This window comes from Gopherus evgoodei, chromosome 1, assembly GCF_007399415.2.
Source record: "Gopherus evgoodei ecotype Sinaloan lineage chromosome 1, rGopEvg1_v1.p, whole genome shotgun sequence".
Lineage (NCBI taxonomy): Eukaryota > Metazoa > Chordata > Testudines > Testudinidae > Gopherus > Gopherus evgoodei.
In genome coordinates this window covers 106,287,432-106,313,604 of record NC_044322.1, presented here as the reverse complement: position 1 = coordinate 106,313,604, position 26,173 = coordinate 106,287,432, and the positions used below count along the sequence as shown (strand labels likewise).

At 42.5% G+C, this 26,173-nt stretch overlaps 1 protein-coding gene across 3 annotated transcripts in view; it reads right to left on the bottom strand.

The window, feature by feature from the left end:
* Nucleotides 1–26,173, bottom strand: part of MYO16 (myosin XVI) — a 623,763-nt gene that overhangs the window by 114,411 nt on the left and 483,179 nt on the right. For all 3 annotated transcript variants that reach the window (XM_030568459.1, XM_030568449.1, XM_030568467.1), the window contains exons 24-27: nt 14,901–14,976; nt 11,209–11,384; nt 5,757–5,837; nt 5,301–5,506 (exon numbers count right to left, since the gene is read on the bottom strand). In XM_030568459.1, coding sequence (XP_030424319.1) covers nt 5,301–5,506; nt 5,757–5,837; nt 11,209–11,384; nt 14,901–14,976 — 539 coding nt within the window. The remainder of the gene's footprint in view (nt 1–5,300; nt 5,507–5,756; nt 5,838–11,208; nt 11,385–14,900; nt 14,977–26,173) is intronic.

Here is a 26,173-nt window from a genome sequence, read left to right as displayed (position 1 = left end):
AAGTGCAGGCATAAAAAGGGAGGTTCGGATTTCAAAATCTAAGAACATAAGAATGGCCATACTGGGTCAGACCAAAGGTCCATCCAGCCCAGTATCCTGTCTACCGACAGTGGCCAATGCCAGGTGCCCCAGAGGGAGTGAACCTAACAGGTAATGATCAAGTGATCTCTCTCCTGACGTCCATCTCCACCCTCTGACAAACAGAGGTTAGGGACACCATTCCTTAACCAGCCTGGCTAATAGCCATTACTGGATTTAACCTCCATGAATGTATCCAGTTCTCTTTTAAACCTTGTTATAGTCCTAGCCTTCACAACCTCCTCAGGCAAGGAGTTCCACAAGTGGACTGTGTGCTGTGTGGAGAAGAACTTCTTTTTATTTGTTTTAAACCTGCTGCCCATTAATTTCATTTGGTGACCCCTAGTTCTTTAACTTTTCCTTATTCATTTTCTCCACATCACTCATGATTTTATATACCTCTATCATATTCCCCCTTAGTCTCCTCTTTTCCAAACTGAAAAGTCCTAGCCTCTTTAATCTCTCCTCATATGGGAACCATTCCAAACTCCTAATCATTTTAGTTACCCTGCTCTGAACGTTTTCTAATGCCAGTATATCTTTTTTGAGATGTGCCCAAGATGTGCAAATTCTTAAGAGGTTAAAGCAGAAGTTGTGGATATAAAAGCAGCAAAGAATCCTGTGGCAGCTTTAGACTAACAGACGTTTTGGAGCATGAACTTTCGTGGGTGAATACTCACTTCATCAGATGTGGATATAATTTTTCAAAAGTTCTAAATAAATGGTAGGCACTTTTGTTTTACTGTATGCTGCTTGATAAGCTTTAGAAATTGAGCCAACACTGCAGGCAAGTTCAGCAGAACTACTGCAGCAAGAGTTGGCAAATCCCACAGTAATCATATTTATCATTTGACAGTTATACCCGTGCTATTTTCACAGCATTTAATAGTACCTATTTGTAGTATTTATTACATATTCATTGACAGTAACTGGCACTACTTCCACTTAACCAGAACTTCCAGAAGATTTCAGTCCAGGTCAGCGATCCTTGGTGATTGACTAGTTTATTGAGCAACTGTTAACTTTTAATTCTATATTCCAGAAGCTGAAGTGATTAAGCCAAAAAAATAATAGTATTACAGCTAATCATTAAAGTATCATTGCTCAGGAAGCAACATTCCTGTATATCGTAAACTTTTCTTAACAATTTCCTTTCTTCAGCCCCCCCAAAATATTACAAAATGACTCATCGCATACATTGGAGACTACTTATATTTATTCATAGTTAATAAACAATAAAACAAATTAATCTAAATGCAGCCCAGAAAAATGGAACAGTACCTTCTTGCTAATATGATACCCATTTGTCCTGTTACACCATTCCTTTTCCACAAAGGCTACTACTTCAAACAATCAATCAATTTATTTGCCCTTAGAAAAGCATTCACTTTTTAAACTTACCATTTAACCAATTATTTATCCTGGCCATATCACCCAGGTTAAATTAATAGAGAAAAATAATAAAAAAAACCACATAAAAAACAATCCCCCCCACCCCACAAATGGGACTGAACAAGGGCTCTAGCAGCAGTGTGATATACCATCAAGTTGGGATCCTGTCCTCAATTACTATTTTTGTAAAGTGCTTTGAGATCTACTACAATTATCCTTTGCTCCTTGGACTGGCAAAGACTGGGAACACTGTAGAGATAGCAGATTCAGCCTTGGAGGAAAGAAACCCCCTCAATTTGGTAACAATTGCTGTTGAATACACAACTACATTCATTACAACTCAGCCAATCAAAGAGTCACTGCACGCACTCTTTGAGAGTGAAGGTAGGGGATGTGTTAATCTCTCATCCCTTGGGCTTCTGAGAATGACAGAACTTCTTGAGTTTAAAGTGTCCAGTTAAAATGTTTGCTTATGGGCCTCTCTACCAATCATTACAACCTTGTTTCTGTCACTTTGTGGGGTGGCAAATAAAAAATCTCCAGCATTTCTTAAGGCCTCTTCCAGCTCATTATCCTTCTCTTACATGGGATGCTTACACTGCACCCCAATTTAGAACAGAAGACTTCCCCCAAAGATTCTCAGCCTGGTTCCTTAACAGCTGCAGACATACTGGGCTTCTCTGCACAGAAACTGGAACCAATTGGTTGTAATTCACAACTTCAGTTATTTAAGTGCAAGGCTGTATGTGGATATTTATTTTGGATTAAGAGTGCCCTAATTAGATATTACAAGTTGATGTTTACTTCCTACAACATGAAGGAGAACACCCATTTGTGATCTGATATATGTGCCTTTAAATCCATTGCAGATGAAGCTGAGGCCAGATGCAGACAGAGGCCCAGACACCTTCTCAACACTGTGATCCAATGGCACCGCAGTAAAAAACCTTTCACAGAAGAATGAGCATGCTCTGGAGCTAGTCCTGAAGGTCTAACACCATCCCAGATTGCACCCCAATCCACTATTGTTGCCCAGAGGGACCAAAATCATAGAGCTACCTGTCCCAGGCTAAGTAGCAAAATAGCCAGAACAAAGAATCCCGTAGAAATGGAGAAGTAAGTATTTCCTCATGGATAAGTTTTTGTCATAGATATTTTTAGTAAAAGTCACAGACAGATCATTGGCAATAATGAAAATATCATGGAAGCCTGTGACCTATCCCTGACTTTTACTAAAAATACCTGTGACAAAATGGATAGCCTGGGGGTAGTGGGGTGGGAGGGACTGGGAGCTCCCCCTTTGTTGGTAGCTCCAAGCTGCAGGGCTGTCCTCTGCCTCTTGTGGAGGCCCAGAGCTCTGGGGATCTTCCCTGCCTCCCGCTGTTGCTGGGAGCTGCCAGGGTCCCCCCTGCCACCTGCAGCAGCTTGGAGTTCCAAGGATCCCCCCTGCCACCTGCCATGGTCGGGAGCTCTGGGGATTCCCCCTGCCCTCCACAGTGGCTGGGAGTGGCTGGGGTCCCTCTTGCCACCCACAGTGGCTGGGAGCAGTGGGAATCCTCCCTGCCACCTGCCGTGGTCGGGAGCTCTGGGGATTCACCGTACCCACCGCAGCGGCCAGGAGCAGTGGGATTCCCCTTGCCACCAGTGGTGGCTGGGAGCAGCAGGGATTCCCTTTGTCTCCGGGTTCCACCTGCTGCCCACAGCAACTGGGAGCAGCCAATCCCCCCTGTGACCTGTGGTGGCCAGGAGCGGTGTTGGGGAGCTGTGGGGCTCCCCCTGCCATCCACAGTGGTCAGGTGCTGCAGGGATACCCTCCAGCTTCCTGCCTCCACAAGCGGCAGGGGACCCTGCAGCTCCCAGCCGGCACTGCTGAAGTCACAGAGGTCTTTGGAAGTCACGGAATCCGTGACTTCCATGGCCTCCATGACTAAATCACAGCCTTAACCATGGATACTGAGGATGTTATAGTGGTGATTTGGCACTACAGCAAATGATGACAAATACACATGACACTTGTCTCGGAGTCACCGGGTAATGCTCTGGAACTACTCCATACAAAGCAAGTCAGGACTCTGGGGGAACATACCTCCTCTTTGTGAGCATACTGTCTCCACGGCAAGAAGCTTACATAGCTTCAACCTTCCTGGGTCTGACCTCAGAGCATTCAGCATCCCCTTCTCACACCGTGCGCTTCCCACAGCGAGTCCATACAGGTGGAGCTCCTGGGGAAGCCAGTGGGCCCTGCACCCCAGTTCTGCAGTCAGACATAAATCTCAGCCAGCTAGTAAAACAGAAGGTTTATTAGATGACAGAAACACAGTCCAAACCAGAGCTTGTAGGTACAGAGAACAGGATCCCTAAGTCAGGTCCGTTTGGGGCCAGGATGGCCAGAACCCCATCTGGGCCTCCCTCCATTTCCCCAGCCAGCTCCAAACTGAAACCCCCTCCATCCCCTCCTCTGGCCTTTCTCTCTTTCCCAGGCCAGGAGGCCACCTGATCTCTTTGTTCTCCAACACCTAAAGTTGGTACTTTTGCAGGGGAGGGGCCCAGGCCATCAGTTGCCAGGAGACAGGGTGTCGGCCATTCTCTGTGCAGTCACCATCACACTGGCCCTTTAGGGCTCTGCAACAATCACACACCCTTATCACACCTCCTAGATACTTAAGAACTGCATAGGGGAAACTGAGGCACCCACATAGTATTCAGAGAAAACATTAAGAACATTACCACTTCGTCACAACACCTTAGCAAGGTAAATGAAGACCAAGGTCTGATCTAAGGAGCTTATGTTCCTCCTTCAATTTCCAAAATATAAAATCTAAATACAATTGGCCAGATGGTGACAGAGCAAAGCATGCAGAGGATTAAGCATGGTCCTGTGACATGCACTCCATGCACTCAATTGAGAGTAGGAGCTCCCTCCCCGCAGTCCCCCACATCAGGTTGGTAGCACTGAGGTTAGCAGGCAGCACCTTTCTGCAGGAGAGTAGTGTTGGGCTGTTTTTCTCCTATTTGATGAGCTTGCAGAGTATCACCAAACTAGCAGTTACTGTAATCAAAATAATCATTTCAAAATAAGTATTTTAAGTGTACTCCCTTCTCTGAGTAAAAAATAATACACCTAAATATATGAAAAGATGTCAAATTTCTTTTCTTGTATTTCTTTTGATCGGACTACATTCAGTTTAATTTTGTTGCAGTATTTAAAGATGTTTGTGAAAATATAACAGAAACATACAAAAAGCAGTGATTAAAAGGGAAGAAGAAAAGTGATGGTTTGGCCCCCAAAGTGATGGTATATTTCTGCTTTCCTCCCCTTTGCCACACCTTTTCAAATATTCCCTTTTTTTCCTGATAGCAGCAGTGAAATGTGGATTTATGGTATAAACACTTGTAACCCCTCACCAGACTAAGCACCAAAATAAACCAGCACTTGAGATATGAATACTAGATCTCACAAGAGCCCAATAACAAACTAGAAAATGATGATGAAAGTAATATGACCATTTCCTGTTCTAAACCAATTTAAAACAAAAATTACATGGCGATATTATGCTAATATTTTACGGTATATATTGATGCTACTAAAGTTCAATCATTTACACATTTGATCAATCAAGAAATAGTTCATAAATAAGATTTATTTATGCATCATGTGCATTATTCCTTCAATTTAAAGAACTATGCTCTATGCCAGCTCAAGTAATTTTTCTCTAAAGAACATCTGAAAGGCTCATCAACAAAATAACAGTGTAAACACTTACACGATATGACAGAAGGCACTGTGCTGTAGGTAATAAAAAGCTTTTATCAAACTCAAAAGAATTTACCTTGACAAGAAGTCAGTGAAAGAGAGGCGTACTGGATAACCATGCCGTATGATTTTCACCATTTCTAGGACACCAATATACTGCAGCTGAGCAGACACGTAAAAATTATCAAAAGAGTCTGGAAGCTTAGAGTTATTGGGTTTGATACAATGAACAGAATGAGGTGTGCAGTTCTGAAGCTTCCCAATAATATCTGAGAGTGATTTCTGTGGAGAGAAATAAAACCCAACAGATTTTCAAACAGTCATTTGTCAGAAGTGAAAGAGTTGCATAACATAAGATATATCTACCTTTTTAAAAGAATGTATTTCACATCATTTTCTTAAAGAGCTTGACCTGAATGCACAAATTGGTAACTCAGGCAAATCATACTTCTGCTTGTCCTTGTAATCTGTACAGTTTCATTCTGTGCTTAAAATTCTCACATAAATCTTTGTCTAGCAAACATTTACTAACCCTGAGCTGTGTGGCCATAGTGAGTGGGCCCCCTCGTTCCAGTCTCTGAAGAAATGTGGAAGTTCCCTTCTTTTTCAACAACTGTGGATGAGAAAAGTGTACACAGAATATTGTTATTCCAATACAGGCCAAGTATTATAATTTTCCTTGGTAAGGCAGTTCACTAATAGAAACAAATATAAAGCTGTGTTTGAATCATGTCATATAGCAAAAAAATCACTTGAGGCTAGATTTTTAAAAATAGCCAGGAGAATAGTTAGATCCCCACAGAAATCTGCACAACCAAGGCTATTAATAAAGTTTTGATTTAAAAAATGGACATGTAAGATTGTATGTGCAAAATTCCATTTGAAGACAGCATGTAAATGTACTGTTACACTGAAGATACGTATATGTGCATATGTAAAATCATTCCTTCTCAGAATGAGGCAAAGTAAAATTTTTGTTATGGCATCAGAGCTTGTAGATTGAGCATAATATACAGATTGCATATCATAATATTTCTTTCTGCAAAGATCCCCTTCATCATTAGATGGGTTTTGAATGGTTGTGAGATTCAGCAATTCCCAGGGATAATGGTGAATTATGAATGAAGAAGCCCCGATATTAATGAATGATTTACGTTTTTCTCCTGTTACAGGTAAATGCAGTTAAAACATTTCTTTTTTAAAAATCATATAAAATATGATTAGTATGAGCAGGTATTTCCTGTACCACCAGGACCAATAATATCTACGAGTAAACATGGAAAACAAAACCTTTTAATAGTGTCCACTTTGTATCTTTGATAGAATACTGTAAAGATGAATTATCTGAAGAAGAGCCACAAGAAGCTGGCTTCTTCTGCTGAGGTTTCTAAATTAGGGCTGGCAGACAACTAGATTCTAATGCAGGGGTTCCCAAACCTGGTTCACAGCTTATTCAGGTTAAGCCCCTGGGGAGCCGTGAGACGCTTTGTTTACCTGTCAAGTATCAGAAGGGTAGCCGTGTTAGTCTGGATCTGTAAAAGCAGCAAAGAATCCTGTGGCACCTTATAGACTAACAGACGTTTTGGAGCATGAGCTTTCGTGGGTGAATACTCACTTTGTCGGATGCTGGGCCACCACTTCCCACAGCTCCCATTGGCTGGGAACAGCAAACCGCAACCACTGGGAGCTTAGAGTGGGTGAACCTGCGGACGCTCAGGTAAACAAAGTGTCTCACGGCCCGTCATGGCCTTACCGTGAACAATCCATGAACCAAGTTTGGGAAGCCCTGGTCTAATGCCAGGTCTACACTACAAATTTACATCAGTATGACTATGTTGCTCTGGATTGTGAAAAATCCACACCCCTGAACGACACAGTTATGCTGACCTAACCCCCCATGTAGACAGTGCTATGGAGGGTTTCTTCCATTGACATAGATACTGCTTCTTGTGGAGGTGCATTAACTATGCTGATAGGAGAAGCTCTCCTGTTAGCATAGCAGCATCTTCACTGATGTGCTACAGCAACACAGCTGAAGCATTTTACTTGTAGACTTTTCCTAAGATTTCACCAAGAATATAGAAATTAAGATACTATTCACATCCATGGATACTTTTACATATCTGTGACAATCTTTTGCCCTTTGACCCTCTTTCAGTTCCATTTTTCTAATCCACTTGGCCCATAACTCTCTTTGTCTCAGAGCTGGTATGTTCAAGCCAACTTCCATACTACCCAGTTGTACCAAAATGCATGCGTACATACTCATCTAATCACATCCAGGTCAAATCCTGTTTATAGAAGAATTGCATTGGCCCACAACTTAATCACCGTGCTGGACTCTGCAGCTGTTTACTCTTTTAAATCTCACACCGAGTGGAACAAGATTTGAAAAAAAAGAATTCATCTCCATCCTCACACAGACTGTAGGTCTGCAGAGCCCTTTACACTTTTGTAATGTTTTTCATCCATAGATCCTAAAATGGTTTAGAAATGTAGGTAATTAATTTTATGCAGGTGTCATCTCAATTTTACAGATAAGGGAAAGTGTGGCACACACACAAATTAAGTGACTAGCTCAAATTAACTCACTGATTCAGTAGCAAACCCAGGAACAAAATTCTGGTTGCTTAACTCCCAGTCTGTTGTTTTACACCCCCAGCTTTGCTTCCTCCCTCTGGGGTTAGGGCTACTGGAGAACAGGGAGGTAGGAACAGAGCATGAGTTTAATCAAAACTATCCTAAACTTGAACATTTTCTTCTTTGGATTCAGAAATAAGGGTTGTATCAAATCGTGTCTTAATTCTCCATATACACTCTAAATCTCCTTTCAGCTCTTCACAGACACCAAATTTGGCTTTGACAAGAATGTTTTATATTTGAAATCTTGTACTTCTGTCAGATCTACAAGAGAAAGAGTGGGTGTCTAGCTCCAGAATTACTGTTAGAAGGAGAAACCTACAATATGTTTTTACTTCCACAATATTTTAAAGTTTTAAATCCCAATAATCTTGTAATTCGTGTATTTATCCCAAATATGCCTACCATGGGGTTTCTTGCATATGAACAACCTAGGTTTACTTGGTCCTGCCTCAGTGCAGGGGCCTGGACTTGATGACCTCTTGAGGCCCATTCCAGCCTGTATTTCTATGATTCTATTTGCAGACTAACAGTTAAAATGATCCAGAAAAGTCATAATAAAGAGTCAGTGGTAAAAAAGCTTTAGCTAGTCAAATACTTTATATTTAGTCTTCCAGTTTATAAAAGCTGCTGTAAGGCTGATCCATGCAAGGGAAAGATCAGTATGTAGAGCAGGGGTCAGTAACCTCTGGCACGTGGCTCACCAGGGTAAGTGCCCTGATGGGCCAGGCCAGTTTGTTTACCTGCCGCCTTGGCAGGTTCAGCCAATTGCGGCTCCCCCTGGCTGTGCTTCACCATCCCAGGCCAATGGGGGCTGCGGGAAGCGGCACGGCTGAGGGATGTGCTGGCCGTGGCTTCCCACCACCCCCATTGGCCTGGGACGGCGAACCGCGGCCAATGGGAGCCACGATCCTCTGAACCTGTGGATGCGGCAGGTAAACAAACTGGCCTGGCCCGCCAGAGTGCTTACCCTGGCAAGCCACATGCCAGAGGTTGCCGGCCCCTGGTGTAGAGCAAGGCCAAAAAAGTCTGCATCAGGAAGCTACCAAGGGGTTGGAAGGAGAAGAGGTGATGTCAGCACATGAGAGTTGTGAGAGTATGAATAATAACTTCCTATTCTGGCCTTATTTGTCTCTTCTGTGCCAGGAGGCCACACAGCCTGTAGGAGTTTCACAGTCTGGAGTATAATTTGTTTGTAGCCTCACTGGGAGGAGGATGACCAGACATCAGGTCTACCATGACCTACTGTGCATTCCAGAATTATGACTTGATTTCAGGTCCAATTGTGTACTGGACTGGTGTATTACACCCATCACCACCACCACAGATAGTGCTGCAAAGGAGCACATGACTTTCACAAATGTGCCTAAGCTCATTTTTTGGTATTATGCTCCAAATCAATGAGGAAATGTTGCCTGTGAGCACACACACATACGCAGGTGAGTGGGCGTGTTTAGAAACTCTGGAAATTACCTAAGCCCATGAAACAGTTAAGGCTGAAATGAGCTTTAAAGTAGAGAGGAAGTGGGAAGCAGCAGGGGAATGGGAATCACAACCAACCCACCTCTAAAGACATCACCTACCTAAAAATATCACTAACTACTACCTCTTCTCCCCTCCCAAACCACAACCCACCCTTATTTTCTTCTGCCAGTCAGTGACATGGGCACTTCAAACCATCACTATCTGAATTACATCTCCCAGCCCTATCCATCTCCACAAATGGACACCTCCTAGCTCATCTCTTCCCACTGCCTTCTGTAATGAGACAAGTCTCAAACAGGTGCCAAAGCCCTCCCAAACACATGAGGAAATCACTCCTCTCCAGTTAATAAAACCTTATGAGCATTCCTTCTTCCTTCCTCCTGTGTGGTCTCTTCTGCTTTCTAAGCCCCCTACCCTCACCCCCATGATAAACTTAAGAAAGGTGTTGTGCTTATGGCTTTCAAAATGGGGTCATTTTGTTTGTAAGGAGACAGATAATTAATTATTATTTAGAATAACTAGGCATAGGAGTTAACGGATACATTAATTAGCTAATTGATACTTTCTCTGGATAGCTTCTGTAGGCTGTGTGTTGGAAAAAAGGAGGAGATTAAGGTCTCATAAACCCATTTTTAAGGGTCTAGGGTTCAAACTAGCACCACTGAAGTCAATAGCCATATTGCTATTGACTTTACTCAGAGTGGGAGTAAACTGATGTCATACTAATTTCCTGGGGCATTTATAGGAAAAACTCCCATTAGTATTCATTAGTGATATCTGCATAGATCATCCCACAAATAGATGTGAGAGCAAACTCTGTAATCCTGTGGCTGGAACTGATTCTTACAGCTGTATGTCAAAAGACAAAACTGTACAACTCAACAGGCCTAGTGATACATCTGCTCTGTTCGGGGAACACCTTTACTGCTTTTCTAGAAAGAGGTAATATTCCATGATAGCTTCAAACTCAGATTTAGCAATTATGTGACTTCTATTTAAAGGTAATACTCCAAGTTTTTAGGTCCACTAAACCCTTCCACATAATTTGTTTTCATTGATTTTCACTACTATAAAATAGTAATAACTTTACAAAATCTTTTGATTCAGTGAGGAAGACAAAATGTTGTTCTGCAAGGGATAATGTTGCAATTGAACAATGGATTGTTCTGGATAGTCTCCCAATTGTTGTGGTTTCCTTTTTTGTTTTTACTTTTGGCTGAAATCAGGTAATGAAAGTGAAGACCAATTCAGATACTGAGGGATTTTAATTTCAGCTCAATAGATTTATATTGATATATACAAAGGCCTACACTACAGTTCTCCTGCCAACTCCAACCATACCTTAACATTGTCTACTGTTCTGGTGATCTTTAATTTTTATGGTATAAACAATCAGGCAGAGAATGAGAGTTTAACCAATATACCACATATATGCATGAACATACAATTATTCTTGTAAACCATAAACCTCTCAAGTAATGAATACCAACAGATTAAGGAAGATAAATTTATCCCTCTAAGTTTACTGTTCCTTAAATTATTTTACATTCATTATGACAGCTACATAGATGAAGCATACAGTGTTCCACATAATAATTTTGTTGGCTGTAATATTGAACTCACTTCTATCTTGTCCAGGGAAAACAGTAGATTTCAGAGATCCTTCAATCAACAATAATATTGTATAGTTTCCTCAGTTGCTTTGCAATCAGAATGGTGTGTCTGATTATTTCAACAAGTAAAATTTAGAATGTTGCCTGGAATTTATGGAGCTTTCTGAAATACCCAGATTATAGTTAATGAGGAAAGGTTTTACTCTAGGGTTCTTCAAGGATGAAAAAAAGGTGCCAAACTCCTACCTTACTGAGCTCCATATATTTCTTTGCCTCTCCTCTTGTGTAGGCTACTGATGCTTTCTTATTGAGCAAGGCTGCTTTGGATCCTCTAATTTGAAGAGAATGATATGGAGGGACAAGGGATCCTGTCTGTGTCAGTTTAGACTGGAACAACTGACTGATGACTATATTTTCACTAGCTGGGGAAAAAAGAAAATTAATGCACAGATAAGATACAGGTGAGAAGAGTCACATACCCAGTGAAAGGAACAGGACACACACAGCACGAGATAGTATTAAACAAGACAACGCATAAACTATTTCAGATGAACAGCCCATTAAGTTTTGCATTTATGCATTGTTAGTTATTCTAATCCAAGTCCAATAGCATTCAATTATCCCAGGTTGTCAGTCATCAGTGATTGTTTTTAAATGTACTTATGTCAAAATATGCTTAAATTGAACTGACTAGGGGCACTAAGCAACACCAAATAAAGTTTAGGATTCTGTGTTACAGGTCTGTCTAAACTTCAGAGTTGGGTGATGATTATTTTGGATGTTTTGCTATATTCTGGACTCCTATTTGGTTACTGTAGCTTACAGATATATGACTTAAATAGTGTAAAATAAACATATGCTGTAAAAATGGTATGATATTTTGTAGCATCCAGATGTATGCTAGGCACTTCACAGAAGTCAGATAAAGACACTATATCTGAGACAAAGAAAATTAATCTGACCTGACACAACAAGTGAGAGTTGTGACAGATGTGAGACCTGGGAAGCATGCAATCCTGAAAAGACTATTATATTGAAATGTGCCAGAAATGCATGGACTTTTTAGACAATAAGTGTTTCCATGGTCCTGGCTGAATTGTTTTCCTGGAAAATCCTTGGGTGATGCTTAATGCAAAATTTCCCAACAACAGTTATGCCAAACCCAGCTTCTGAAGCCTTGGTCCCTGAAAAAGGGCCTGTTACAGGAGGCCAGAGATCAAAGGCCTAAACTATGTAAAGAACCAACTGAACTGTCCAAGATTGCTCTTGTTCTTGATCTGAAACTTGATATCCAAAGAGCAAAACTATTGAGAGCTTTGAAAGATGGCTCCTACCAGAGACCTGTGCTAAAATAAATAAAAAGGCAGTCACTGCCCAAAGAACTCACAATCTAGGATTATGACAAGACCTAATGTGTGGACGAAATAGAGAAACATGCAGTAGGATGTGGGACTGAGGAATGGAAAGCTGAGGTAACAGTAAAATCATAATATTTAGCATAACAAGCAGCAGTTTCAGAGCAGGGGTAGACAACCTATGATACGGGTGCCGAAGGCGGCACGCGAGCTGATTTTCAGTGGCACTCATGCTGCCCAGGTCCTGGCCACCGTCTGGGGGGCTCTGTATTTTTATTTAATTTTAAATGAAGCTTATTAAACATTTTTAAAACCTTATTTACTTTACATACAACAATACTTTAGTGACAGATTTATAGAAAGAGACCTTCTAAAAATGTTAATATTTTACTGGCACACAAAATCTTAAATTAGAGTGAATAAATGAAGACTCGGCACAGCACTTCTGAAAGGTTGCTGACCCCTGTTCTAGAGGTTGCTCTTTACTCATGACAGACTGTGTAAATTAACAGGATAATGGATCTGTTTCCCTTTTGTTGCAGATACTACTATAATTAACGTAACAGTAATCATATATTTAAGGGGAACTAGACTCAGTAAGACCACCACTACTCTCTATTCAAAGCAGGATCCAAGGGGCTGACCAGTAGCTCCAGTTAAAAAGGGTGTGTCCAGTGCCATCATTAGAAGCAGTAACAAGATGTCCCCCAAAATTAGAATCAACACAATCTATGCTAACAGGTCTTTGCATTTGTTTCTGTGTGTCTGTTATTTTAGGCACAGGGTATAAAAATTTCAAAAACCTCAAAGTGATTTAAGAGCCTAAATCCCATTTTCAAAAGTGACTTAAGAGTGTGTGTGTGTGTGTGTGTGTGTGTGTGAGGAGCCTAAGCCCTGATCTATACTTGGGGGTGGGGGGCAGGGGTCGACCTAAGATACGTGTATCTGCTGCCATTCCCCCGTCGGCTCGGTTTCTGCTTCTCGTGAGCTAGAGTATAAGTGTTGATGGAAGAGCATTCAGGGATCAATTTATCCGCATCTAGACAAGATGCAATAAATTGATCCCTGATAGATAGATTTCTACCTGCCAATCCGGCAGTTAGTGAATACCTGCCCTAACACTTACTGAAAATCAACGGGAGTTGGCATTTAATTCACTTAAGCAAATTTGGAAATCCTACTAGGTACCCATCTGCATCTTTAGCTGGTTAAATACCTTTGTAAATCTGGTCTTAGGAGCCTAAGTTTCACTGAAAGTCAATGGGATTTAGGCTTCTATGTGCCTAAGTCACTTTTGAAAATAAGAAGGCGCTTTAGAAAATTTTACATTTAGTCCTCTTCAACTAGTTGGATCTATTGATATTTGACTTCTAAATTATATATACTCACATTAATCATATCAAAGCGTTTATATCAAATGCAATTTCCCCTTTTTCCTTATAAAAGGACTGCCTCAACTGGATCCATAATGTAGTAATGAAATTACAAGGAGAGACTATATGATAGAAAGGAATAATGCTCGCTGTCTTTTACCTTTGGAATACACTCTATGTTTATGTACATTTCTTATACTCACTGTATAGCAGATCATCATACAGGACAAGGAATAGTATAATACAAATTAAGTTCAAACAACAAAGAACTAGAATATTGCTAAAACTATAATAAATAGGAATATATTCAAGATCAATTCTTTATTTTTTTCTTCATCCATAATATTATTAAAGGCTCATATTTTTGTCAATATTGTTTGTCTTTGAAATGCAGCAATGACTTTATCAGAGAGTTTAGCTAATTTCACTGTATAATTTCTAGGAAGTCAATATATTCTGTTAGCAGTGTTGATTCTGAAGGCAAATATTACATCAGAAGACCTCTATTTCTGTGGCATAAAATATAATAGATAACATCTTAGTTGAAATACTCTGCAGTGGTATAGGGAAAGAAAGATAACATCTGCGGGAAGATAAACTGTCATGTTTCTCTGAGGAAAGTGGATTTATTTTTAAATCCAAAGACAAAGGTAAACATAAAATGACAAATTTGTAACAATCTAATTATAAATCACTAATAAACAGGGATGTCTACAAAATTATTTCTAGACATAAAATTACAGATTAGGCACACTGAACCAAATTTACAGAATCCTTTTACTCACCTAGACACACTATCTGTCTGTTTCCTGGAAAATACAGGCACACCCCCAAAATGCCATTTTAGTAGCAGTTCTTGAGTCATTTTTAGTAATTAAATAAACCCCTCTACAGCTGGTATAACTTTAGAAACCTTAGTTGTTTTCATTAGTCTTTAGAAAAATCTTTTCAAAATTCATACCCTTAATGTCACAGAAAGGTATTTTACATGTACAGCTGTTTAAAGCCTGTTTAAATTAAAGTTTTGAATGGGCTTCAAAATAACTTGTACACAATGTATACTATAGTAAGAGTATTATTATTTCTGGTATTTAAAATGAAAAGTTTCTTTCAATTATTAAGTTGTGGATGACATATTTTATAAAACAATGGTAATGATTAGAAAGTTAAGGCATAATGTGGCACATTCTAACAACAAAAAAGCACTTACTTTTCATTACAAATAGGAGATTTTGTGAAAGTGAATCTTTATTTTTTTCAATAGCTCCAACAATTTCATAAGTCACCTGCAGTGAAATATAATGGCATAATTAGTAATATTTAAAACTGCATTTAAAAATCTTTTGCTGTAAAGTCAAATATAAAATTATAGTTCTAGCTGCACAGTTATGGTTGCAACGAGATAAGTCCTGCTTCTAGCCTTCCCCCAATCTCACCAATAATTTTAACTAGAATTAGTTTGGTCTTATTTATTCTGTTTCTGCAAAGTGTGCTGAAAATAAGTCAAACTGATTTTGAGATACATGTACTTCAAAATTATTCAGATTTAGGATTTTGAGTGATATCTATCATTTCTTTGTGTCCCAACAGATCAAAACCAGCTTGTTGCTATGCTTTCAAGCCTTCCATACAGTTAAATGCCCTTGATGACTAGTGCGTAGGCTGCATTTGAAGGAAACAGTTTGAATAAAGCACTATTGTTAAGAACTTTTGTATGTAATTGTAAGTAAGTGTGTGTGTGTGTGTGTGTGTGTGTGTGTGTGTGTGTGTGTGTGTGTGTAGCTTTGAGACCTTGTGGAGAGATGCAGAGTTATTTTGTTGACATGCTTGATAGCCAGACAAGGTTAGACTCATCAGAATCAACTAGGCAATGAGCTCATTGAGGCTAGGTGGAGGGACAGAGAAAACTTGCACAAGGGATTATATCCATGCTATAGCATTTTAAGTTTACAAAATGCTTCACAGTCATTAGTTAATCCTCACAGCAGCACTGTGAGGTAGGACATTGTAAGTATGATTTCCACATTACAGGTGGGAGTCTACAGAGAATTGATTATGAGTACAGTCCTTCTTCAGGCTCTTTTTACTTATGTCACATTTTTAAAGAAACAGAGTACAGATAACCTCCAGTAAAAGGGTGTATTCTGGAACAGCACAACAGGCCTCTATTACATATTTGTTACCTCATAAATAGACTATAGAAATCAAATCTCCCTGGACAAGAAACTCACAGCCCTTAGGTATTGCAACTAATACAGCAGTATTTCTCCTCAGCAATAAAAGGTATCATGAGTACTTCAAATCTCTACTTTGATCACTACACTGGCTCCCCATTAATACCTAGATCAAATTCAAGATCTTGGTCCTATTCTTAAAGGAATTCAAAGGCCCTGGGACATGGAACTAAAACACCACTAGAAGTGCTGGAGTGTGGACCCCAGACAACAGTTTCACTCCTCTGGCACAATGGAGTTGTCTACTGCACAGGAAAAGTTTACTTGTGCAGGAGACAGAGCCTTCTTGGGGCCTGCTCCAGACTGTAGGAGCAACACCTATGGGATCTAGGAACCACAATAAACCTCCCCACTTTTTATTCCAAGGAAAAGAATGCACTTCTTTGACTGAGTGATCAACAAGAAAAACACATACTACTGCAGACATCCACCTCCAAAAAAAACCAAAACCCAACCACAGCAAAACCAGTTGCATACAATTATTCCCCCAAGTAGAGGAAGAGAGAAAATAGGAAAGACCCAAATGTGATGGATCACAGTCATATTGCTTAATATATTACTGGAATGCACTCAGATACCACAGTGATAGCCACAGTATAAGATTCTTAAATAGCATAACAAAGCATAGGACAATAATGCAAACACCACCTTCCCTACTTTATGTGTCCGTCACTCCTGGAGCACAGTTGTCCATGCTGATGGGTAAATGGAACTCAAAGTGGTTCTCAATGAAACCTTTAAATTTGCGTTTCTTGATTTTCTGTATTCAAATTTCCAAATTTAATTTGCATTAACATCAGTTTTAATATTTCATCTCACATTATATGTATGTTAAAATGCTAAAATGATTTCTCTCATATCTGACAATTATAAGCAGATGCAAACCATGACTAAGGCTGCAAGCCAGGCCTGCATTAATATTACACCTTGGGTACAATTTTGAAAGGTACCTAATGTAAGTTTAAGTCCCATTTTTAATATTACACAGACACGTAGAGTCTCAGTCCCAGTGTCATTAAAAGAAATTTAGGCTCTTATGGTACTTAGGCACTTAGTAATACTGATCAGTAAAATAAGTTGCTCTGATTAGGTCATTTGACAATTATGTAATGCTGTACAGGCAGTCCTCGGACTTACGGCACAATTGGTTCCTGAAAATCGCGCCTTAAGTTGAAAACATCATAACTTGAATTTCTCATAGAAACAATGTTGGATCGAGCATTGTAAAGTCGAAACTGATGTTGTAAAGTCGAAACACGATGACAATTTATAAACGTCACAACTTGAACATTGTAAAGTCGAGGACTGCTTGTATTACTCATGAAAAAAGATTATATAACTTGGATCAATATAACATGTTATGTTAATTACATCATTTGACAATTACTTAGTATGACATCTGTCATAGAAAAGGTCTGACAATAGAACTGCATGCCATTTCTTTTTTTTTATGACAGATGCAATATTATGTAATTCTCTAATGGCACTCCTTATGAACAGGCAGCATATTTACTAAACTATTAGTATAATTTAAAGTATACTATTAAATGCTTTTAGTGTTCTTAAAGTAAATGTTCCACCATATTTCTCCATGAAAAATAATTTACAGCGCTTATTTTACAAATCCATAACATCATTTCTTATTTGAGAATGTTAGTCTTTAACAAAATTAGAAAAAGAGTTACTATCAGTGGTTATAGTAAGTAAAGCTGGTGAAGATAATAAATTATCCTTATATGTCTGCCCAGAAGTGAACAAATTTGAGAACTTGGGGTACTGATATAATTCAGTACTAAATGCTGTTTGTTTTTTTCTAATAAGACATCTCTTATATTACTTGTGATACGTAAAACAATTATTAGGAATCTTATTTATGATGAAATTACCATTCTCACTAACAGGGTACATCTACATAGCTAAAACAACCCTGTGATACCAAGTTTCAAAGCCGAGTCTGCTGACTCAGGCTTGCAGGTCTTGCATTGCAGGTCTAAAAATAATTGTAGACATTTGGACTTAGGCAAGAGACTGGTCTCCAAGACCCTGCTCACTTGCTGGGTTTCAGAGCCCAGGCTCCAGTCAAAGCCTGCATGTCTATACTGCTATTTTTAACCCCACAGTGCTAGCCCTGCATGCCTGAGTCAGTTGACCTGGGCTCTGAGACTTGCAGCTGCAGGTTTTTTATTGCTGTGTATATACAGACTCACACTTCTTCTTGCTGACCGGGTAAATTAAGTCAATGCTTCAACTCACTGAAGAGTGATTCTGTAAAAGTGGTCTTGTGGGGCTTCATATGTACTATCTCATAGTGTTGGGTCTAAACTTTTGGTGAACTTTGGGGAGCCAAAACACACCCAGACTGGCCGTCTCTGCATAATCCTTTCTGAACCCTTTATCGAACAAAGCACTGACCTGCAAACTACTCATGACACCCCCTTTCTCAAGTAGCCATTAGCCTTTATCTCTATGCATTTACTTGTTAAACTTGCTTTTCCTGTAAAATCTTGATTGATTATGCATGACCATTATCTTTTGTTAATCACTTTGTTTACTTCTGTGTATAAATATTGATGCTCACCCCTAATAAAGGGGCCACACTTAATCTAAAGCTTTGAGAGCTAAGGATAGTGTGAGCCCGTTGATCAACGCATTGGTGTCTGGTCTCTGACAGAATTGTGTGCCCATACCAACTCCGCACGAACTCGGGTGCTGGAGAGGTGAGTGAGGACTTGCTTTATTACCTAACAATTTGGGGGCTCGTCCGGGATTCCTTCTGGTGCGGTACCTCTGTCCAGTGGTCAGACCACTCATATATGAATTGGCAAGGCGCCACAGGAGATTTCTCCCAACCAATTCAATATTGAGGGGTCGTGTATTGGACAGCAGGGTAAACGCCAGTTGGAGGGCTCCTGTCAGACACCATGGGTCAAGGGACTAGCGTGCCTCTTGAGAGTCCGTTGGGGATTGTAAATAAGTTATGGAACGAAGGGAAACTCCCAGTACAGACAGGAATGTCTAGGAAGAAGTTGTACACACTATGTGTAAGGAATTGGACTGGGTATACCGCGGTATTGGCCGACCCGGAGATGAGGTGGCCTTCGTATGGCTCTTTCGAACAGGCTGCCTTAAGAGGAGTAAAGAGCCAGATCGAAAAAGACCATCCGGGACAGTTATGTTACTGGTTTTGTTGGGACACAGCAGCAGAGCTGTGGAAATCTTTAAAAATTATGGCAGTCAGGTACTATCCCGAGAGTGAACCCCCTCCAGGTTATTTCGATGAAGGGTGTAGACCACGGCGTGTTTTGACTCGTCAGCTGGTCCCCTCTGCACCTGCCCCTATTCCTCCGCAGGGGGACTCTCTCCTTGTAGCAGAGGGGAATCTGCAGGATACCAGATTGGAATTTCTGCAGAAGGATGAGGAGGAAATGGAGGGGCAAACCTCGGGAGGAGTAGTTACTAGGCTAATGTCCAAGCAGGTACGGCAGGGTGCATGCCCCCCCCCGAGGATAGCCCAGAGAATGTCCCCGTCAAATCTCTTGCGAGTAATAAAAGTATAGTTAGAGAGATGCCTTTACAGGTGCACGATCAACCTTATATGGGCAATGATGGACGGTTACAACATGCTAATATTGTGGAATATAAAGGATGGCTAGAATGGGACTTGAAAGAGTGGGGACAGTTGTCAGGGTCTTTTGGGGAAAATCCCCGAAAGATCATAGAACTTCTAGAAAGATTGTTTTTAAGTTATAATCCTACTTATACGGATGTGGATCAGTTGTTAAGTAGAGTTTTGACCGGAGAGGAACGTAGTAGATTGTGGATGGCAGAAAGGACATGGGGAGATAGCAATGCAGTTAATCGTACTTGGATGGATAGGCGGGATCTGGCCGCTGGCTGGAATCCCCTAGACTGGACTCAGCCAAGGCTGACCCAGATGCGAACAGATCGAGAGCGATTGTTACAGAGACTCAAGGAAATGGCTCACCGCTCGCCTAATCAGGCTAAGTTCATGCAGATTCGGCAGGAGTCTGATGAGCCGCCCAGAAAGTTCTGGTCGAGGCTATTGGAGGGGGCCCGAATGTTCACTCAGATGGATCCTGAGAGAGAAGCAGACCACCCTACTCTTATTTCATTTTTTGTGAATCAGTCGGTGCCCCCTGTAAGGGATTACTTCTTAAAGTTTCGCCCTGGTTGGGGAGGTGAGTCAGTCACTTCAGTGTTGGACGTAGCTGATTTTGCCTGGGAGAAAGAAAGGGAAAGTAGTAAAAGAAAGAGAAAAGGAAGAATATAAGCTGATGGCTTTAGCTTTTCACGGCGGTGTTCGAGGCAAAGGCCGTGGCCATGGCAGGGGATTCCAGGGTGCTCGGGGAAGAGGGTCCTGGCGACCCCAGCCATCAGGAAATTGTTTTCAGTGCGGACAGCCCGGTCACTTTAAACGTGAATGCCCCTGGGGACGCCCAGAGGGTCTGGTTGCATCCGCAGATGCTTACACAAGTGAGGAATACACCCCTGCACCACCAGCTCAGCCCATTCCCCAGGCCTGGATCAATTATGGGAAACAGCAGCAGCCGCAGCAAACTCAGCCTCCTCAATGACGGTACCCCGGGGGCGAAGGCAAACAATGTGATGGTCTTATTTCCTTAATGTCTTTAGCCGGCTCCTTTCTCACTTTCTCCCCTCCCAGCAAAGAGCCTCGTTTAACCCTTTCAGTCCAGGGACTGTCTGTCTCTTTCCTCATTGATACTGGGGCTACTTTCTCTCTTTTAAATCATGCCCCCTCTCCCTGGCTATCCTCTGAGGTTAAAACTGCGACTGGGGTGGAGGGCAACCCACAGTCTCTGGAACTCACTTTGCCTTTGAATGTTGTTTATGCTGATAAATGTTTTCCTCACCGTTTTCTTTTTTCCCCAGCTTGTCCGATCCCTTTGATGGGCCGGGATTTACTCTGTAAGCTTGAGGCTACTTTAACCTGCACTCCTGAAGGGGTAGGATTATTGATGACAGTGTTAGGAGATTCGGCCCCTACTCAGGGTAATTGGGAAACACCCCCCTCTCTCTCCCCTGACCTCACTGACTTGCCTTCAACCCTCTGGGGAATTTCTGACACTGATGTTGGCCTGCTCCTTTCGGCAGAGCCCGTAAGGATTCAGGTGAAGCCTTCCTTAACCCCCCCGTCAGTCCCTCAATACCCCCTGTCGCTGGAAGCCCGGGAGGGCATCCGCCCCATTATCGAGGGATTCATTGCACAAAAGCTAGTCCTCCCTCAGCACACTCCCTGTAACACCCCTATACTGCCTGTCAAAAAGCCTCCTAAAAAGGACGGAGACCCTGTTCGTTGGCGCTTTGTACAGGATCTACGAGTTGTTAATCAGTATGTGGTCCCTCTTCATGCAGTAGTTCCTGACCCAGCTACTATCATCAGCCAAATCCCCTGGGATGCTGAGTGGTTCACTGTTATTGACTTAAAATCAGCTTTTTTCAGCATTCCTGTGCACCCAGACTCTCAGTATCTCTTTGGTTTCACCTGGGAGGGACAAAGTTATGTCTGGCAACGACTTCCTCAAGGCTACAGAGACAGCCCCACGATTTTCAGCCAGTGCCTCCACCATGACTTGGAAGGTTTCACCAGTCCGCAGGGATCCACATTGGTCCTATACGTAAATGACATCCTATTAGGTAATCGCGAAGAAGCTGCCCTCCGCATCGATGGTAAGGCACTTTTATTATACCTACACACCAGAGGCCACAAGGTAGACCCTAAAAAGATTCAGTGGGTCTCACAGAAGGTCCGATATCTGGGCTTCCTGTTAACCCCAGAGGGAAGACAGATGGACCCAGCCCGCATAAAGACTATTCAAAACTGCCCTCTACCGAACACCAAGAAACAACTTCGAGGTTTCTTAGGACTAATTGGCTTCTGTCGCCCCTGGTTGCCGTCCTGCGGGAAGTTAAGCAAACCGCTCCACCGACTCACTGCTAACCTTGCTCCTGACCCTTTGCAGTGGTCCCCGGACACTATTCAAGCCTTTCAGTTACTCAAGGACAGTGTGGCCTCCTCCATGTCTCTCCGCCCCCCCAATTACAGCAAACCCTTTCACCTTTTTGTCCACGAAAGGGGCGGAATTGCTAGTGGTGTCCTTACCCAGCTGAGCGGGCCCCACCATTTCCCGCTTGCTTTTTACTCTCAGCAAATCGACCCTATCGCTCAGGGAACCCCATCCTGCACCCGGACTCTGGCAGCAGCTGCCCTGCTGATCACAAAGGCAAAGAGCCTAACCCTGGGTCATTTTACCACAGTTTGGACCTCTCATGCCTTGTCAGCCCTTCTGCGTAGGAACACAACCCAAGTCTTTTCGGCCCATCGTCAGCAACAGCTAGAGGCCGAACTCTTAGAAGACACTAACCTAATTTTTGAAAGGTGTGGACCCCTTAATCCAGCTACCTTGCTTCCTGACCTGCCAGTCCTCCAGGATCAGCACGACTGTGTGGAAGTAGTTTCCAGCATCTTACAGATAAGGGACAACCTGTTTGACGTGCCACTGGACAATCCCGATTGCATCCTCTTCTCGGACGGAAGCTCCTTCTATGTTGATGGCAAGCGTTTCACAGGTTATGCTGTCACCTCTGAATGGGACATTCAAGAGGCCGCCTCACTGCCAGGCAACTGGGGAGCCCCAGCCGCTGAACTCTATGCCCTGGCCCGAGCTTGCCAGTTGGCCGCTGGTAAGACCATTACCATTTTTACTGATAGCAAATATGCTTTTGGAGTTGTGCATTGTCATATCCACCTCTGGAAGTTTCGAGGTTTCCAGACAGCTGCCGATAAACCCATTCAGCACCTCCCCCTCATCCACAAGCTTTTGGACGCCCTCCAAAAACCCTCTGTCCTGGCTGTAGTTCACTGCCGGGCCCATACTAAAGATAGTAGCCCCGTTACCCGTGGGATGCCCTGGCTGACGCCTCCGCCAAGAAGGCTGCCACCTTACCTTTAGCCATGCCCACATTGGCTATTGCAACCTCCTCCTTTACTCCACCGCACCCCGTACCAGTACCCGCTGCTGAACTACAATCGTGGGAAAGCCTCGGGGCCACTCTGGTCAAAGGGACCTGGCTTATGCCAGATGGCCGAGCCTGCCTCCCTCGCTCCACATACCCCGTGGCAGTTCGCTGGCACCATGATAAAGGGGGTCACTACGGCACGCACGCCCTCGTGGACACTATCGCTCGCTTTTGGTATGCTCCAGGCATTCAACCCTATTGCCTATCAATAGTGAAAGCATGCAGCACATGTCAGCGTAATGGACCTGCTCCGCCTCTTAACAAAATTAAGGGTGGAAGACCTCCGCCTGCTGCTCCATTTCAACATCTTCAAATTGACTTTGCAGATATGCCAAAGGCTTTTGGAAAAAAGCACCTCCTTGTTTTGGTTTGCTCTCTGACTTCCTGGGTCGAAGCTTTTCCTACTGCTAATTGTACTGCTGCCACAGTGGCAAAGATTCTCCTTAGAGACATTGTACCCCATTTTGGCATCCCTCTTGTGCTCGACTCAGATCGCGGACCTCACTTTACTGGTCATGTCCTTGGCCGTTTAGAACAAGGACTGGGCATTTCACACTCCTTTCATACACCCTACCACCCCCAGTCTAGCGGGAAAGTTGAGCGTATGAATAGGGAACTTAAGTTTACATTGGCTAAATACTGTCAGGAAACAGGATTAAAGTGGCCTCAGGTACTTCCCTTGGTCCTGTTTCACCTTCGTACTCGCCCAACCCGCGCATTGGGATTATCCCCCTTTGAACTGCTCTATGGACACCCCCCTTTCAAAGGCGGGGCGCTACCACGTGCTGATGTTTCACTATTGGGAGGGGATCATATGACCGCGTGTCAGTTTCTCTCCCTACAGGCTCGCCTCCGTACCCTTTGGAAAGCCTCGCAGTTTTCCCAGACCGTGCCGCTGGAGGAACAAATCCACCCGTTCCAACCAGGGGACTTCGTCTGGGCCAAAAAGTTCGTTCGTGACGACACCCTCCAGCCAAGGTTTACTGGACCCCACCAGGTTCTTTTGACAACCCAGACTGCAGTGTTCCTGGAAGGAGGCAAATCTTGGATCCACCACTCCCACGTCAAGCCAGCCGTAGTGGACCACAGTGACGGACCAGCAGCTCTTGTCACCACTGAGGACACTGCCTTCGACCAGTGGACCAGCTTACCTCTCTCAGACATTAGACTTAAATTGACTCGAAAAAAATGAGAGGACCCTTTATTCTGACAACTGTATGGTTTTTTTTATGCTTTTTTAGTTTATTTTCTGCTTATGAAGATAATGCTTTTATTAGATATTCCCACAAGGTTAAAACTCGTATTTTAGGAAATAGAAGTGATTGCTGGGTATGTACTCAATTTCCAGTAAATGCAGCACAGGGACTCCCCTTCACACCCATTCCCCTAACCACTGCTAATATGACTTGGATGCCACCGACTAGAATAAAAGATCCAGTCCAACCCAATCTTACATGGGACAAAACAGGAGTGCCAATTAACAAATATCTCAGGGTAACCAATCAAACAGGATCACTGTGTTTTGTTAAAGAAAAAGGGTCAACTTTTGTGGGAACAAGTAAATGCAACATATATTTTAATGGCACCGCCTTTAGTAAAAATCTAGGCTTCAAGCCTTGCGCATCCCACTTATCCCATATGTGGATCCCTCACCCCGATCCAACCTTTTCAACTTTTTCATGGAGGGGCAGGTTTTCAGAGTCAGTTTTTAAAAAGCCCTGCTCAGATCTCGAGGGTGTCCAACTAATTGTTAAAGGATACACAATTGCCTTCTACAACTGCTCAAGCAGTACTACACTGCCCTTTGAGGACACACTACCAAATTGTGCCTCTGCAGTTCACACAATGACCCCTCTGCGTTACCAGGGGAACAGTGGTACAACGGGTGGTGGGTTACCTCCTACTTTGAGAAATGGAATACCCAAAACGCATTATATGGAACATACTGGGTGTGCGGGCCCAAGGCTTATTATTTTCTCTCCCCTGATTGGGCAGGGTCATGTTATTTGGCATGGCTAGCACCGCCTTCTCGCATCTCCCTCACTCCCCCTCATTTCCCCCACGTTCGTAACATCCGTGAAACTGACAGAGATATTAATCTCCGTGATGGTTTGTCCTGGCAGCGGTGGGCTGGTCACACTAGCTTGAAGGGTGCTATCATCCGTCTACAGGGACTATTAGAATCTTTGACCAATGAAACTGCAACCCTATTTGAAAATCAGGCCGGGGAAATGTCCCAGCTGCGCCAGTTAGCTTTGCAAAACAGAATGGCTTTAGATATGATGTTAGCAGCCCAGGGAGGAACTTGCGCCCTCATAAATGAAGAATGCTGTGTTTTTGTAAATGACACCTACTCTGACACTTTTCAACGTACCAAACACCTAAGGGAAATGGCTAAAAACTACTCCTCTGGCCAGCCACCTTATGATTGGTGGGGAGCCTTATGGAATTGGCTGCCCGGACTTGGGTGGGTTAAAAACCTCTTGGTGGGTGTTGTTGGGGCCATAGTAGTCCTTATAATACTGTGTTGCTGTATTCAGTGTGTCCCCTCCCTCATAAACTCATGTAAGTCAGTTTATTCTTTTCCCACTTCAGCTAAAAGCCTTACTCTCTTCGAATTGGCCCAGGCTGAAATTGCCAAGCGGCCCTTGAGATCTTGAAATAGGGTGTAGCTTTTTGATTAATAGTTATCTCAAAGCTACAAATGGAGGAATGTTGGGTCTAAACTTTTGGTGAACTTTGGGGAGCCAAAACACACCCAGACTGGCCGTCTCTGCATAATCCTTTCTGAACCCTTTATCGAACAAAGCACTGACCTGCAAACTACTCATGACACCCCCTTTCTCAAGTAGCCATTAGCCTTTATCTCTATGCATTTACTTGTTAAACTTGCTTTTCCTGTAAAATCTTGATTGATTATGCATGACCATTATCTTTTGTTAATCACTTTGTTTACTTCTGTGTATAAATATTGATGCTCACCCCTAATAAAGGGGCCACACTTAATCTAAAGCTTTGAGAGCTAAGGATAGTGTGAGCCCGTTGATCAACGCACTGGTGTCTGGTCTCTGACAGAATTGTGTGCCCATACCAACTCCGCACGAACTCGGGTGCTGGAGAGGTGAGTGAGGACTTGCTTTATTACCTAACAATAGTGATTCTAGTTCACATGTGCTCAGTTCATAAGTAA